At 39.2% G+C, this 14,836-nt stretch overlaps 1 protein-coding gene across 1 annotated transcript in view; it reads left to right on the forward strand.

Annotated features, from left to right (window-relative positions):
* The window catches only part of STX17 (syntaxin 17), a 62,113-nt gene extending 55,374 nt beyond the window's left edge, over positions 1-6,739 (forward strand). The window contains exons 7-8 of the mRNA XM_049635377.1: positions 4,660-4,746; positions 5,473-6,739. Coding sequence (XP_049491334.1) covers positions 4,660-4,746; positions 5,473-5,712 — 327 coding nt within the window. The 3' untranslated portion in view covers positions 5,713-6,739. The remainder of the gene's footprint in view (positions 1-4,659; positions 4,747-5,472) is intronic.
* The last annotated feature ends 8,097 nt before the right edge of the window (positions 6,740-14,836 follow it).

The raw sequence follows: 14,836 nt of genomic DNA on the forward strand, positions 1-14,836 counted from the left end.
TAAGCTTTATGTATACATATATATATAATATATACATATATATATTATGTATATATTATATATATATGTGTGTGTTTTTGTGTGTGTGTGTGTATACACATACACACACATACATACATTTTTTTTACCATAATTAAAAATGAACCTACAAAGCCATTGAGAAATCCAGGTGTGCTCCAATAATAAATTAGTATCTACTAAGCACCCTTCATTTTTCTTCAGCATTTAATTGCTCAAGTGCCTTCTGTTCCTATAACTGTGGAACTTGCCCTAGTTCTTGTCAAGGGAAATTTAAAGAACTCTGGGCCTGTCACACAATGGCATGTCACCCTTGCTGCTGGTCCAATATTGTCTCTACCTTCTACTTTATTCCCTATGGCTTTTACTCTGGATGCATAAAAACTGGGATGTAATGAATTATATCAGATTAATCAGATTTATTACCTGTTTGACCTTCAGGGTGTTGTTTGACAATAGTGAGTTTTGTAAAATTGATGGGAGGACTAACTGAAGTAATATCCCCTTCCCTTGTACTGACCCCAACTGCATTCCTGCTTTTGTCCCTGCTTACATGATTCCCTCTTTGGCTCCTTCCTTAGAGTTACAGTTTTGCCACCACCTCTTTCCTAATTGCTGAATCCCATGATATCAACATCCTACTTCTGCTCTGTTTATTGCCTACTCTATCTAGGCCTATTGGCCTGAATTTTTGTATATAGTATAGTATATATCCTGAATTTCTGTATATAGTAGTCTTTGTATGTTTCTGAGCTTTTCTGTGTATTATTTATTGCATATGATTAAGAATTATAGACTACAAAAAAAAAAAAGAATTATAGATTATATACTTTTGGAATTCAGAACCAGGATAGCTCAGTGTTCCCTGGATTAACCAAGATCTAAGACTAGAGCTAGCCTTGAAAGATGCCTGGAATTGAGTCAGGAATAAAGGAAAATAACCACAGTTTTAACAATAGTTTCTTAAACCCATAGCTTTTAGCACATTAATAAAACTGCACAACTACTAGCAAGGCTGTCCAAGGCAGGGCATTTTTATTGATGTAAATAGATTTGGTGATGGATTTGTTGAATGTATTACTATTGGTTGATATAGAGGATGCTGAGTGTACAAGTGTCCACAACAGGCATTCAAGGGAAAACCAGTTCATTAGTTTGGACTTCAGATGACCAGATTGCATTCTGCTTGACAAATATTCACTTAATCACATTTTTTTAAAGACTCTTAAGTGCTCCTCTAACTGCTAAGATTCAGTTATTTTTTTCAGGTAAATAAGGGGACCTAATTCAGTGTTTCTTAAAATGAAATCCACAGACACATTCTCAGAGTATTTTGAGACGTCTTTCCCTTTAAAAGAGGAGTCTAACTCCTTTTAAAGGGATGCCAAGAACTTATATGAGGGGCCAAAGTATAAAATGTCAAGAAAGGAGTTTCAAGATTGTTAAATGTGGGAGGCCCAGGCAGATGAAAGCAGACATAAGCAAATCAGAAGCAAAACGGGGAGGTCGGTAGGTAGAGGTGAGGAGACTTCTAAGCCATCATTATTAGGAGCTTGATTTCCCGTGCTGGGATAAGGTTGTGTAGTTGTATCGTTTGGCCCAACATAAAGAGCCAAGGGCATGGTGGACTAGTGACCAAATTCAGCTCTGATGGGATCTAGTTTGGCATTGTGTATAGACAGTGATTGACAACTGACACTAATTTGCTGCCTAATTGTGATGGTGTCAATGAGTCCTCTTTACTTACGAAGCAGAATTTGAAGATACAGGAGAAGTTTGGGATTCAAACTAAGAAGAAAAGGGGAGAGGCAGGTCTGTACAACTGAGGGACAGTTGTTGATTCCAGGATAGTTGCTGATCACCCTCTGCCTTATCTCCATGTCCATATTTAAGCAAGCTTCCTGATGTAGTGAATAAGTACTCACAGGTTTGGGCTACTCCCCAGGGTCAGACAGACCTCATCGAGTACTGGCGATTGCAATGATAGGGGAGCATCAGTGGTCTCACGCTTAGTTCTGTCTTGTGGTCTTTTCTCCAATTATACCAAAATATTTTGTTTAAACAAAACAAAATTATGTTTAAAATTTTTTAAATTTTATCTTACTTGGAGAGAGAGAAAGTGTTCATGAGCACTCAAGCAGAGGAGGGTCAGAGAGAGAGAGGGAGAGAGAGAATCCCAAGCAGGCTCCGCAGTGTTAGCACAGAGCCAGAGGCAGAGCTCAATCCCACAAACCGTGAGATCATGACCTGAGCCTAAATCAAGAGTCAGGCACTTAACTGACTGAACCACCCAGGTGCCCCAGTTTTTTTTAAGTATTTTTAATTTTTAAATTTTACTGTATGTTAAAAGAAAACAATCATAGAGCTGCAGTGTCCAACCTTTTTTGGAAGGAGCATTAAAAAAATATTTCCCTGAAGCTTTGGGATCACACTTGGGGTATAGAAATGACAGTAGTCCTAGCAGGCTCCATCATCTTGATGGAATCATTTGGAGACTGAGAGAAAGGAGACATGTTGGCTACTTTCCCTCTACCCCATCAGCTCATCAGGATGTGGAGGTTGATGATCACACATGTGATTTATCTGCTGGCCCAGACTTTCAGGCAAGAATGGAAAGTGTTGAGGATGTCCTAAACAGACAATGATAGAAATCCAGTGTCAGAAATCCCTACAGGTTGAATATTATGAATGCTGGCACTTATGCTTCTGTGGGTTGGAAGAAGAAAGCTAACATTAAAAAAGTTTTGTCTGAGGAAAATAAAAACTGAATGAATGAATGGCTAGGAGAGATCTAAGGTTTTCATGCCCAAGAATTTTCAAGCTTCATAGAAAAGAGTTTAATATGCTTTTTAGAAAAGAAAGATGGGAGTTAAGCTTTCTTGAGAAGATGAGAATGACTTTGTAAATTTTTCTCCTCACACAGTCACTATCTCATTTATCCTCACTTCAACTCCATGGGGTATATCATTATCCTTCTTGAGAGATGAGAATATTAACACCTTGGATAGCTGGAGTAATCTGTCCATGGGCACACAGTGCTGTGATTTGAACACAGGACATCTGGCCAAGGGTTGTGCCCTTACCAGTTAGGTACATACATTAGTGGGTTTTAAAGTGTGAGAATCATGGACTTGCAGCATCACCTGGGAACTCATGAGAAATGCAAATTCTCAGGCTTCACCCGAAGTCTACTGAATCAGAAACTCAGGGGGCGGCCCCATCAGTCCGTGCCTTCAGAAGTCTTCCAGAGGACGCAGGCATGCTCTCGAACACATGAGAACCATTGCTGTACTTGTGTCTGACAGAAATGTGAAAAGGAAAACTGATAAGGGACTTTTTCAGGGATTGTGTTAGAGATGTCAAGATAGCAGTGGGGAACACAGGAATGAAGGGATACCATGAAAGGTCTGACAGTGAAAAGGTACCCACTTGGTGTATGGGAAGGGAAGGAATGTCAGTAATGACTGTGGGGAACTGTGGGGAAAAATCAGCTGATTGCATTTCATGTTCTTGAATGATAATTAGAGTTAGAAGAGTGTTACATCTGATTCGGTGTAAGTTAAGCGGGCAAATACTTCAGGATTAAAGTTGAATTATTTCACAGCCATTGTAGAAGTAGGATTTACCTGGGATCAAAGAGGGATTCTCTTCTTTTTTTCAGTGAATTGAAAAAGCACCTGAACAGTCTATATTGATGTGATGGTGGTTACAGGTGTTTATACATTCGTCAGAACTCATCATCCTATACCCTTAAAATGGGCACATATTGTAGGTGAATTGTCTAAATAAAGCTTTTTTAAAAGTGGGCATGTGCTCCTGTGGCAGGTGATGAGTTCCTGTCACTGGAGCTGAAGTTCAGTAACCACTTGTGAGAAATGTAGTGGAGCTTCACACCTCTCAGGGAAAAATCATTCCTTGTGCCCAAAGATTCCATGAGTCACAAGGTTGCTGTGTCAGAGCAGGTGCTGCTGTGTTTCATAGAATGCCTTATTAATATATTTGATCGGAAATATTTCAACTTGTCATGATTTTAAAATGTATTAAAGTGTACAGGTGTGAGACTCAGGACAGTGAATTCATCCACAGCCCCCTACTGCATATCACAGGTGGAAAGATTTCATGACAGATCAAACCATATTGTCTTCTCGTTCCTAAAAATGTAATAATTTGTATTCATTGGATCCAAGCATGTTTTACTCCTAAGGCAAATTTTCCTGTTTTAAATCTTTGAATCTTCAAAAAAGGTAACTTAGGAGGAAGGTTTTTTGTTTCATTTTGTTTTGTTTTGTTTTTCATCAACCTCAACATGACACGTAAATGCTTATTTGGATTTTTCTTCTCTTACAAAGTAGTTCATTTGGAGAATAATACGTTTGTATGTTTGAATGGATTTTAGTGTGAGATCCTTTTTCCTATAAAGGTGCCACCCTTTTATTACCTAATAATTAAGTTGCCCTTTTTTTTTTAATACAAGTGAATTTGTACTTTCAGCATAGTTTATCAGACACTATTAATGAACCACACTATTCAGACAGCAAGGCTGCAGTACACGGGACCCTGATTACAGGAATTAAAGTACTGTGTATTGGCTGACCGCTGCTCCCCAGCAGGACTGCTCACTCATAATTCCTTTGCATCTAGTCTCAGCAGGAGAAGATTGACAGCATTGAAGACCATGTCAACAGAGCTGCTGTGAATGTTGAAGAGGGAACCAAAAACTTGGGGAAGGTAAGATTCTGCTCCTGCTGACAAATCAATGGTACTCTGGCTCCCAGGAATCTCCAGTATTAACCCAATTGATCTGCTCTCTTTAATGTGGAGGGAACCAGCAATTAAGGAAATAAGGAACAAATGACACATAGGTAGTGCAAGAAATCAATGACTGTTGTAATATTTTACTCTCAAGATTCATTCTGTCGGGAGAGAAATTTTTCAGAGAATAAACCAAAGCCCCACTAGAAGGCATTTTGGTGTTATAAGGGCATATTTGCAGAAGTGCAGGGAATGAAGTAGAGCGTTGCCAGAATCCGGTAGGGGCAAAAGTGTAAGGATGTGACCGTACGGGTAGAATGGGACCATCTGTTTTCCATAGAATATTGCTTTTAACCCCAGGTATACAGCATGGAATAATCTCTGTGCAGCATAAAAGCTTTGGGGGTATCTATAGCAGCTGAAACTGTTGAAATAAGCCTGCTAGATAGTTAGTGGATTGATTGTTTTGCAAGTAAAATCAATTTGTAGCAGTCCACTTTTTGTAGCTCATCTCTCTGAGTTCTGAGATCAGGAGCAATTGTAGTACCTGTGGAATACTTCCCCCCCACTCCCCAATCTCTAGGGTTAATTATGTACCAGGAGTTAAAGAGGCATTGCCAGGAGTAATGAGAGGAAAATGCACATCACCACAGGCAGATATTCTCAACTCAATTTCTAAATTGAATTTTTTTTTTTTTACAGGCTGCAAAATACAAGCTGGCAGCTCTGCCTGTGGCAGGTGCACTCATCGGAGGAGTGGTGGGGGGTCCGATTGGCCTCCTTGCAGGCTTCAAAGTGGCAGGAATTGCAGCTGCACTTGGTGGTGGGGTGTTGGGCTTCACAGGTGGAAAACTGATACAAAGAAAGAAACAGAAAATGATGGAGAAGCTCACTTCCAGCTGTCCAGATCTCCCCAGCCAAACTGACAAAAAATGCAGTTAAAACCCCAACTTCAGTCTTATTGGCGCCAACATGTCTATCCTAATGAGGACCTTTGCTGCTGTTGGACACTCAGTCAGTTTTGGAACATGATTATATCAAGATAGTGGCTGTAGATGTTCAAGTGGGATTGAACTGTGATAAGTGGATATATTTTGTTGTTTGCTGGAGTGTTAATGGAGATGTTAGAGATTGAGGAGCCTGGGATGAGGGTGTGTAGTGTTGTCGGGTAAAGTTTAAAGACTGCCAAGGAGCAGATTTTCTGCCTGGAAATGTGAAAATTGAGCTTACAACTCTGATAAGGACTTGAGATGTATGGACATGATGGGTTATGGAAGACTAGTTTATTCTATAACCCTGACTTGGAGACCCTAAGGTTAAGTATCTTATAAATATGTTTGTTTATCTCCCAAACATAGGAGATTATTTGGCCCATTAACAAAGAAAAGAATGGGGAGTTTAGGAGCCTTTCTTATCAAATAAGGAAGTCGGGATCTCACGAGGGGGAACAGGTGAGCTACATGGTGGAGTCCATTTGGTGAACCTTATTGCAGTTTGGTCACCTGTATTTTCTGGTGACGGACACTAATAGTGTCAGAAAATGGAAAGAGAGGTGCAACTTCTCTTTCAGGTAACTTAATTTGTGACACTGGCTTCTTCTCTGAACTCTTCTTTCTGTCTCTCTTTAAATAAAGAACACAGAATCTCAAGTGGTAGGAGACTATTAAGCCAGTCACTGAGCTTGCTCTGTCAGTCTGTCTCTTAACACCTCAAAGATCCAGTGGCCTCTGCCTTCCCTCCCTTGTAATTTTGAACAGTTCTTTGACTTGTGGGGTGAGTTCTACCCATGTGTAATGAGGACTTTTCTCATAATCTGCTTTCTTGTACTGTCTCCCATCTCTGTTTCCTTCCAATCATCCTTACTTGTAACCTCTAGGTGAAAGAGAGAAAAAAAGGGAAGAGAGATCTCCAAATATTTCCAACATTGTTAGAGTTTGAGGTAAAAAAAAAAAAAAAAAAAAAAAAATAAGCAGAAGGTAGGGGGACACCAGATCATTTCTTAGGGACGTCTTACAATTTCAAGAGACTGATGTCCCTGCCACACAGGGACTCTCTGACCCTAAGTCTTTCTAGCTGGCCCTTGGAGGAGGGCTTTCTACCTCACTTCTGTTACTGCCATCCTTTTCCCCAGGCTCTGCTGTCTCCTGTGCTTTCCTTTACTTTTCACAGCTGCTATTTCTTCCCAAGAATGGCGTTCTTGCCTGCCTTTTCTCACATTCAAGATGATAGACGAAGCCTGGTGCCAAGACTCAGTCCTCACGAAGGATTTGTGGTGCTAATCCCAACAGAGCAAGCATGGCCCAGCCTAACCTAGTGTCTGTCTTATCAAATAGCAAAGAGATTTTAAATTTGGGAGAAAAGAATTCAAAATCACAGGTAGCCTCATTCTGCACCCCCAACTCATTTGAAATAGGAAGGAACTGCCTTTTGCCTTAATTTTTACTGTTTTCTGAGAGCAGAGGAATGGGCACCTATACCACCAAATGTGTGAGCTCGGGAACCAGATTCCTCAGGTGGTTGAATGGTTTATCACTTCTCTCTTGTTGAGTTTACTCTTAATAATTTTTATTAATTCTACCTTTTACTTCTTTGTCTAATCTAAACAGACCTTTCTCTCTCCCACTTTCGTGACTGTCACTAATGAATCTTTTTTTTTCCCTTTTATTTAAATGCAAGTTAGTTAACATATAGTGTAATAATGGTTCAGGAGTAGAATTAGTGATTCATCACTTTACATCCCACTCACCAATGAATTCTAATGAAGAGAAAGCACCATTTCTTACTGTCATTCAACAACTGGAAAATATCAAGTATTGCTAACTGTTGACTTGTACCTTTAGTATAATGCCAAGAAGGAAATGCTTTGAATAAGTGTTGGATTCTAATCCAGTATTTGATATTGGATTCCTGTAAGGTTGGGATATTTGGAACTCCACCTTTTAAAATATTTTCTGATCCTCGCTGTCCCTTTAACAGAGGGTATTCAAACCAGAATGAGGATCAGAATCACCCAGGGTCCTTGTTTAAAACAAGATTGCTAAACTTCAGTCCCATAGGTACTTCTAATAATGGCCAATCTGGCCTGGCCAGCCAAAATTACAAATTTAAGGTAGAGTTACATCAAGATTGAGCTGTATCATTGAGTTCTGTAATTTCTAGTATTCTGCCCTTCATTGTGGCCCAGTCTTCATCTCGACATATTACTCCCACTCTGCCAACCCGCACTTGGCTATGCGTTTTAAGCCCACCTGCTGAACAGCACCAGGGACTAGTTTTACACTGGAGCTGGAGGAGGGAGGAGGCCTGTAACTGAAGCTCACATTTCCTCTGGGGATCTCATTTATACTCCCACTGCATGTTCCTATCATATAGACCTTTGGTTTTCAGTAGTCGTCAGGATCGGAATATTACTCTAGCAGTCTTCATGTTCAGGCAAGTTACAGCCCTTTTAAAAAGTTTTACAATTTAAAATTATTTAGAAATTGTATCTAATTTCCCCATAATAGAACTTAATAGCTAACTTTTTGTAGAAATTTCTTGAAGTGTTTAATCAACCTATAAAGTGTTTAGAGGTATAAATTAGACAATATGACACAGAAACCAATCTTAAACTGAATTTAATGCCCTACAGTATCAGATTAAGTTCATCTTCTCTGTGATTCATGTCTTATTTTTACTAGATCACATTAGAAGATAAGGGGCACTTTGATTAAGTTCTTAACATTTACAGAGGTACCAACTTCCAGTTATAAAGAAGTCATGGGTGAAAAGTACAGAATGGGGGTGGGGAGAATGTACTGAGGCTCATTTGGATAAAGGCAGTGCTCCTAAAGACTTTTTTTCCTGAAGACTTTTGTGATGTAATAATTTGAGAATTTCTCTGTAGAGCAGAGACTTTGAAACTTTTTGGTTGTAACTCACAGTAAAAAATGCATTTATATCAAAACTCAGCATATGCATAATGGAACAACATTATGTGTAGGGTACTCTGATGCTTTTTATTGTTTCAGTTTTTAAAATATGCTGGTTGCAACCTACCAAATTGATTTCATAATCTACCAATGGATTGTGACCCTTAGTTTGAAAAGAAGAAAACACCTTATGGAGGAACTGATATTTATTGAATATCTTTTGTTTTCCAGGCACTTCACTAGGCATTTTACAGGTAAGGACACTGAGTCTCAGAGATGTTACATGATTTGCAGGGGGGTATTCAGCTGTAAAAAGTTGAAGCCAGGATGTTCACTAGGTCTCTTGAACTACAAAAATTTCTATTACTCTCCTACTATGCTACTTCTGTATATAAAATTGAGGTAGGCCATTCGTCCTGCTTCAGCCAAACCCCAATTTATTCTGTAAGGCAGGCTTGCTGTGAATTTACATATGCCATTCGTTTGCAGTGGGTTTTTTTTTTCCTAATCTTTTGTCACAAAGTGTCCCGCATCCTCAGAGTTTTCAATAGTGGCTGATGCAGAAGTACCCAGTGCTGAATTTGGTCCTTAGACTATGAAATTAAAAATGTTTCCATTCCACCTGCACATCCTACAAATTTTCTTGTATTCCATGGGTTAGAGCCATCTCTTAAGCAGTGCTTTTTGATATTAACAATGAACTCTACTGCAAAATCTATCATAACTCATAGAATCAAATGATTACTCTCCTTGAAAATGGTACCCTTGGGAGGCCACGCACTTACTGTAGTGATGCTAGTATTACTTAGAACATTTTTGAAACTTTTCTTTTGAAATCATCTCCAAAGACATTTTATCAAACACATAGAAAAGCCACCTCGGTGTTTATTAGTCACAAATTACACTCCCTTGTCCTTATGACCTTTCCTCTCTTCCTTTCTCAGTTTTGCTTTTCTTCTACTGGCTTAGCTCTCCTACCCACCTATTCTGGAGCTAGTAACCTAAGGATGCCCAGAAAGGGGGTGTGCTGGCCAGAGTTCCTGGAGCAAGAACTTTTAGTTTATATTGATGCTGAATGCTGCAAAGGGAGAATCCTGTGAGTCCAAAAACCTTTCTCTGTGGGCTGCCTGCCTGCCTGTAAGTGTCCTACGTAGTTTGCACAGGAGTAAGGACTGAATACTGGTAATATCAATCACAGGAAGTTGAGGAAGCCTGAAATATACATAAATCATGTATAACATTTTCCTCCAGTGAAAAACAGAAACCAAACCAACCTATGCTTTGTGTTAACTTAAAACTGAAAGGTCTTTCTCAGGACCCCCTTTGCCCTTCATTGCTGCCACTTGAAATCTGGGAGGAAGAATGATGAAAAGCTTGGGAAAAAGGTTCTCCTGTGAAATGGACATGTTCTTCTCTTGTAATCAAGCATAACATGGCTTTGGCTCTCAGGTACTTATGAATGTTAGACAATGTTCGTAAGTAGTCAGAGGAGTCCTAAAAGGTAGGAAAGCTTCCCCAGTAGCCTAAGATAATGTAAACAATTGAGGTTCTCTTTGTGTTTTTAAACAACACTTCATTTTGTTTCTAGCAAGTGGTTCTCACTATTTATATTCATTAATTTGACACCATTTTACAGAGAAACTTCTTGGGTATTATAAACAATCAGTGGCAAAATGTCCATATGTTATCCACATTGCCACCTTCGAATAAATTATTTATTTTTGGAGATAAAAAATATTTATGTGCAAATTTAAAAGAAATAAATTGAATAAAAATGTAAAAAGGTGTCAGAGGCAAATGATTTACCCAAGATCAAAGCTAGTTAGCACCACAGCTAGAATTATAACCAAGGTCTAAGAAAAAAAATCCTCAAAGTAATTTAACTGAGGTTTTGTTATGTCATATTAAGTTGCCTGCTGAGGCTTATGGACTTTCAGACCAGCTTTAACATTCCAAATCAGGCAATAGCAATAGTGAAAAGGAAATTGGGTGGGGAATCAGGAGATCAGAGGCTAGTTTTGGCTTTGTCTCTTGCATAGTAAGCTTTTTCTCAGGGGTGCCTGCCTTCTTCTGCTCCAGCCAGGGATTCGCCAACCATAAACCTTAGGGGTTAGTAACTTGACACTCTGCATTCTTTATATATAGCCACTTACTGGGTCTTGTCAATTCTACTTTGAATGTTAGTTGCATCTACTTATAAATATATTCATGGTCATCACTCTAGTAAAAAACTGTATTTCCATACACCCCCTACCTCATTTTCCCCAACTTTACACCATTCCTCACATCACTGCCACAAGAGTGAGAACTAGGTCCGTCTTCCATTTTTCTGCTGATTGTCAGTGGCTCCACTGAATACTTGATAAAGTTCAGACCCCTTAGGTTGGCATTCACAGCTTGCCATATTCCAGCCCCAGCTTTATCTCTTCAAACTCAACTACTCCCCATCTGACAATGCCACTGAGAATCAGACATTCCACAAAAATGATTTTAAAGTTTTTCTGTGAAGTTACAAACTGGCAATAAACTGTTTACATTTGTCCAGACGGAAATAATTTCTGTAATACTACATTTTACAGAACTAGGTAGCCCAAAAGTTGTTTCTTAAGGAAAACCTTTTGTCCCCCAGAAGGAATTATATTCAGTTTCTTAACCTCCAAAACAATGTCAGTCCTGTTGCCTGTGTATGTCATAGCCAAAGCGGGGGGTTTTTCTTCAGCAACATAGATACTCCAGGCTTGAATGGACCATTGTCCAGCTCCTTTGAGAAACTTGACTAATAAATATTTGAGAAAAACAACTCAAGAGTACATGTTATTCGTACATTTCTCAAGTACTTGAGATTTTCTTGTATTATGGTTAATCATTAAAAAGATGTTTACCTGGGTTTTATTAAATCTCCTAAACATAGTTTCCATTTTATTGTTAAACCCTTGATGTTAGCAAGGGTCAGCACAAGAAAAGGCCCAATGGTGAGAATTTCTACAAATTCTGTAAAGCTTACTGAATTCATTATGTTGTTGAGTGGTGCTTGTATAAGAAAACATGCAATAAAATTCATTCAACAAAGATTGGACTGAATGCCTGTTATGTGTTGAGTACCAGGGCCATATATAGAAAAATATTAGACCTGTAGAATCTACCCTTGTAAACCATTCCGGCTAATGAATTCAGATACATAAAGCAAGAAGTCACAGTAACACATGGTAAGTACTTTAAAAGAGGAATGAACAAAGTTAAGACGGAGTGATTTGCTCTGCCTGGAAACAGGAAAGGCTTGGTGGGACATGTGTTACCTGAACAGTACCTGCAGGAAAGATATGCCTGACTGAAGACAGAGTTGTGGCCTTTGAGGTGGCAGAGGAATTGCATGTACGTAAGGCTGAAAACATGAAAGAGCGTAGTGTGCTTACAGAAAACCAAGGAGTTAAATGTGAGTGATGAAGCTGGTAGGATGGAAATACAGAGAGAGTGGTATTATATGTGTTTTTAACTTAATAATTCTTTGTTTAAAGGAATCAATGGGTTGCCTTGATTCAGATCAAGACTGTTACAACCCTCAGAGTTCCTCGTTTTGCCTTCCTGGCCAGTGAAGTTGGTAATAAACCTCACCTTTGCCAGGGTTCTCAGTGTATGCAGCCTATTTGCTTTCCTTTCCCACATGCAAGAAGTGATTTGTGCTTTCTTGCCTCTCTGCTGTGAGATCCCCTGCTTCATATTGAATGCCTGCATTCTTCCTGTCCTGCTATTCATTCCATAAATATTTATTGAAAACCCACTGAGAAATAGTCACGAAATTTACCTTTTACTGTCCAAGACTTTCATGGTCCAGTTTTCCATCTCTATTTCTTGATCACTGCAGTTCATTGGCTCCCATTTTCACTTGGGGCTAATTCTGCAATGTTCTACAACTTCATAGTTGTAAACATCTATTGTCTGTGGTTGTTGGATCTCCCCAACTAGACTGTAAGCTGCTTTCAGGGCAGGGACTCTATCACCTGCTTCTTGGAGTATTTCATGGCATGAAATACAGTGATGAGAAGGAAGAAATGATACACACACACACACTAGTAGTGACTTCCAGATGACAAATGATGGGCTCATAGTACGTGTGCTGTTCCATCTTTCAGGGATATGTATGAAAATGTGAAAAAGCCTTCTAAGACCTTTCAAACCTTTGCTCAGTACCACTTTTGTATATTAACATAGGAATGAGGGATGCAACAGAAGAAATCTGGAAAATACCTCCAGCACGTGGGAGCCATGAACTGAAAATTTCAGAATTTGGAGGTAAAGGTGTTTCTATTTTTCTAATTAAAAGTCATAACTTAGGATATAGGACCTGAATCACTGAAGAAATGGTGTAGAAAAGTTGGGTTTATCTTCTTTCTTACCGTAGGATTGATGGGGTCAGAATAGTAGGCACCCAAGAAGGATTTATAATCTGATGGCCTAGTATTGAGACAAAGTAGAAGCAAGATTTTAATTGCTGTGAGGCAGACAGAGATTGGAATTCAAAAAGGGCAGAACTGAAGTTAAGAGGTAGGCATGTGACAGGATTTTGACCAAGGTCTCTAATACCCAAGTTCTTGTACTTTACCCACCATCTTCTCAGTGAGTTGATAGGGAAGAAAAGGAATAAAGTGCTTGGCACTTACTAATTCCCCATGGACATTAATTCCCTTTCTTTCCTCCCTAGGTTTTATTGTTCATAACAGTGGCCTGTTATTTGGGTTAGAGTGAAGGTCAACAACTTGGGACTTCTTTAGCCTTCCCTTCTTGAATCTCCCCTTCCCTGTTGATACCTTGCCTATCCTACAGGGTGGTCATGAAGATTAAAAGTATTAGCACATGTTGAGTGCCTAGAATGGAGCTTGGCTCATCATAACTGCACAAATGTAAGTGGCAAGTGTTATTGTAATTGTTATTTTTAACCAAAGTTTAAAGGAACAGCACATGAATGAAAAAGTATCATGGACCTGTAAGAATAGTGTTAGGGAGCCACCTAAAATGAGTGGAAACTTGATGGAAATACCAGGAATTCTTAAAAGGACTTTCTAAAAAAAGAATATGGTGTGGGCACCTGGGTGGCTCAGTCAGTTGGTTAAGCGTCTGACTTCGGTTCAGGTCATGATCTCACGGTTTATGAGTTGGAGCCTCGCATCAGGCTCTGTGCTGACAGCTCAGAGCCTGGAGCCTGCTTCAGATTCTGTGTCTCCCTCTCTCTCTGCCCCTCCCCTGCTCTCACTCTCTCTCTCAAAAATAAATACTAAAAAAAAAAAAAAAAAAAAAATGTGGCATAATGATGACAGGTGACTGGGAATAAATCTTTTTCATCTCTGATAAGAATGATATCCAAACATGATAGGGTGATGATACATCCCAGTTTACCTGGGACAGTCTTGATTTGCATCTATTGTCGTGGTGAAATTATTACTAGTCCTTCCTTTCACTCTCACATGTCCTGGTTTGGATGATAAACTTACATGGTCACCCTATTAATAAAGGCAATGAAAATAAGTGCAGAGTTATTCCCTCCCTCCCCCTCAAAAAAAAAAAAAAAACTTTTAAAATAATTTGTTGTTTCTAAGCTTAGATTTTAAAAAACATCCTCCTAAGGTTTGTGGGAACTGTGGATGTGATTTTAAAGTACTACCAGTAATCTTGGGGGAACCAGAAAATAGAAAAGGTGCCAGACACTGAACTTAGGCAAAATTCTAAAATTTAAGAGGTAAAGTTCTATTTCAGAAGCCACAGACCAGGTAATTTACTTTATAATCTAGAAAAATTCTGAAATAGACTGTTAAGCAGTGTGTTAAATCAGAAAGTCATGCTCATTATGAAGATAGGAAGAATTGAGAAGTCAGAATAAATGCCCTGTTCTATTTCCCTCTCTGTGTGACAGCTAGGGATGCCCTCTTGGGCAGTGGTTACGGCAAGAAAACATAGTACCAGGCTTCCAAGACTGATCTGATCCTCCCTATGGCATGTGCAACTTTACACATGGCATCAAGAGTGGCCATACAGCTTCCTATCACCCATCCCAGTAAGTAATATGAGACACAGCACAAGATAGGCAAGTACATGGTCTTTTACCTGAGTGGCCCAGACCTGGGAAACAACAGGTTAGCAATACCTAGCAATGCTTTGCTATT

The sequence above is a fragment of the Panthera uncia genome, chromosome D4, assembly GCF_023721935.1.
Source record: "Panthera uncia isolate 11264 chromosome D4, Puncia_PCG_1.0, whole genome shotgun sequence".
In the NCBI taxonomy this organism is placed as follows: domain Eukaryota; kingdom Metazoa; phylum Chordata; class Mammalia; order Carnivora; family Felidae; genus Panthera; species Panthera uncia.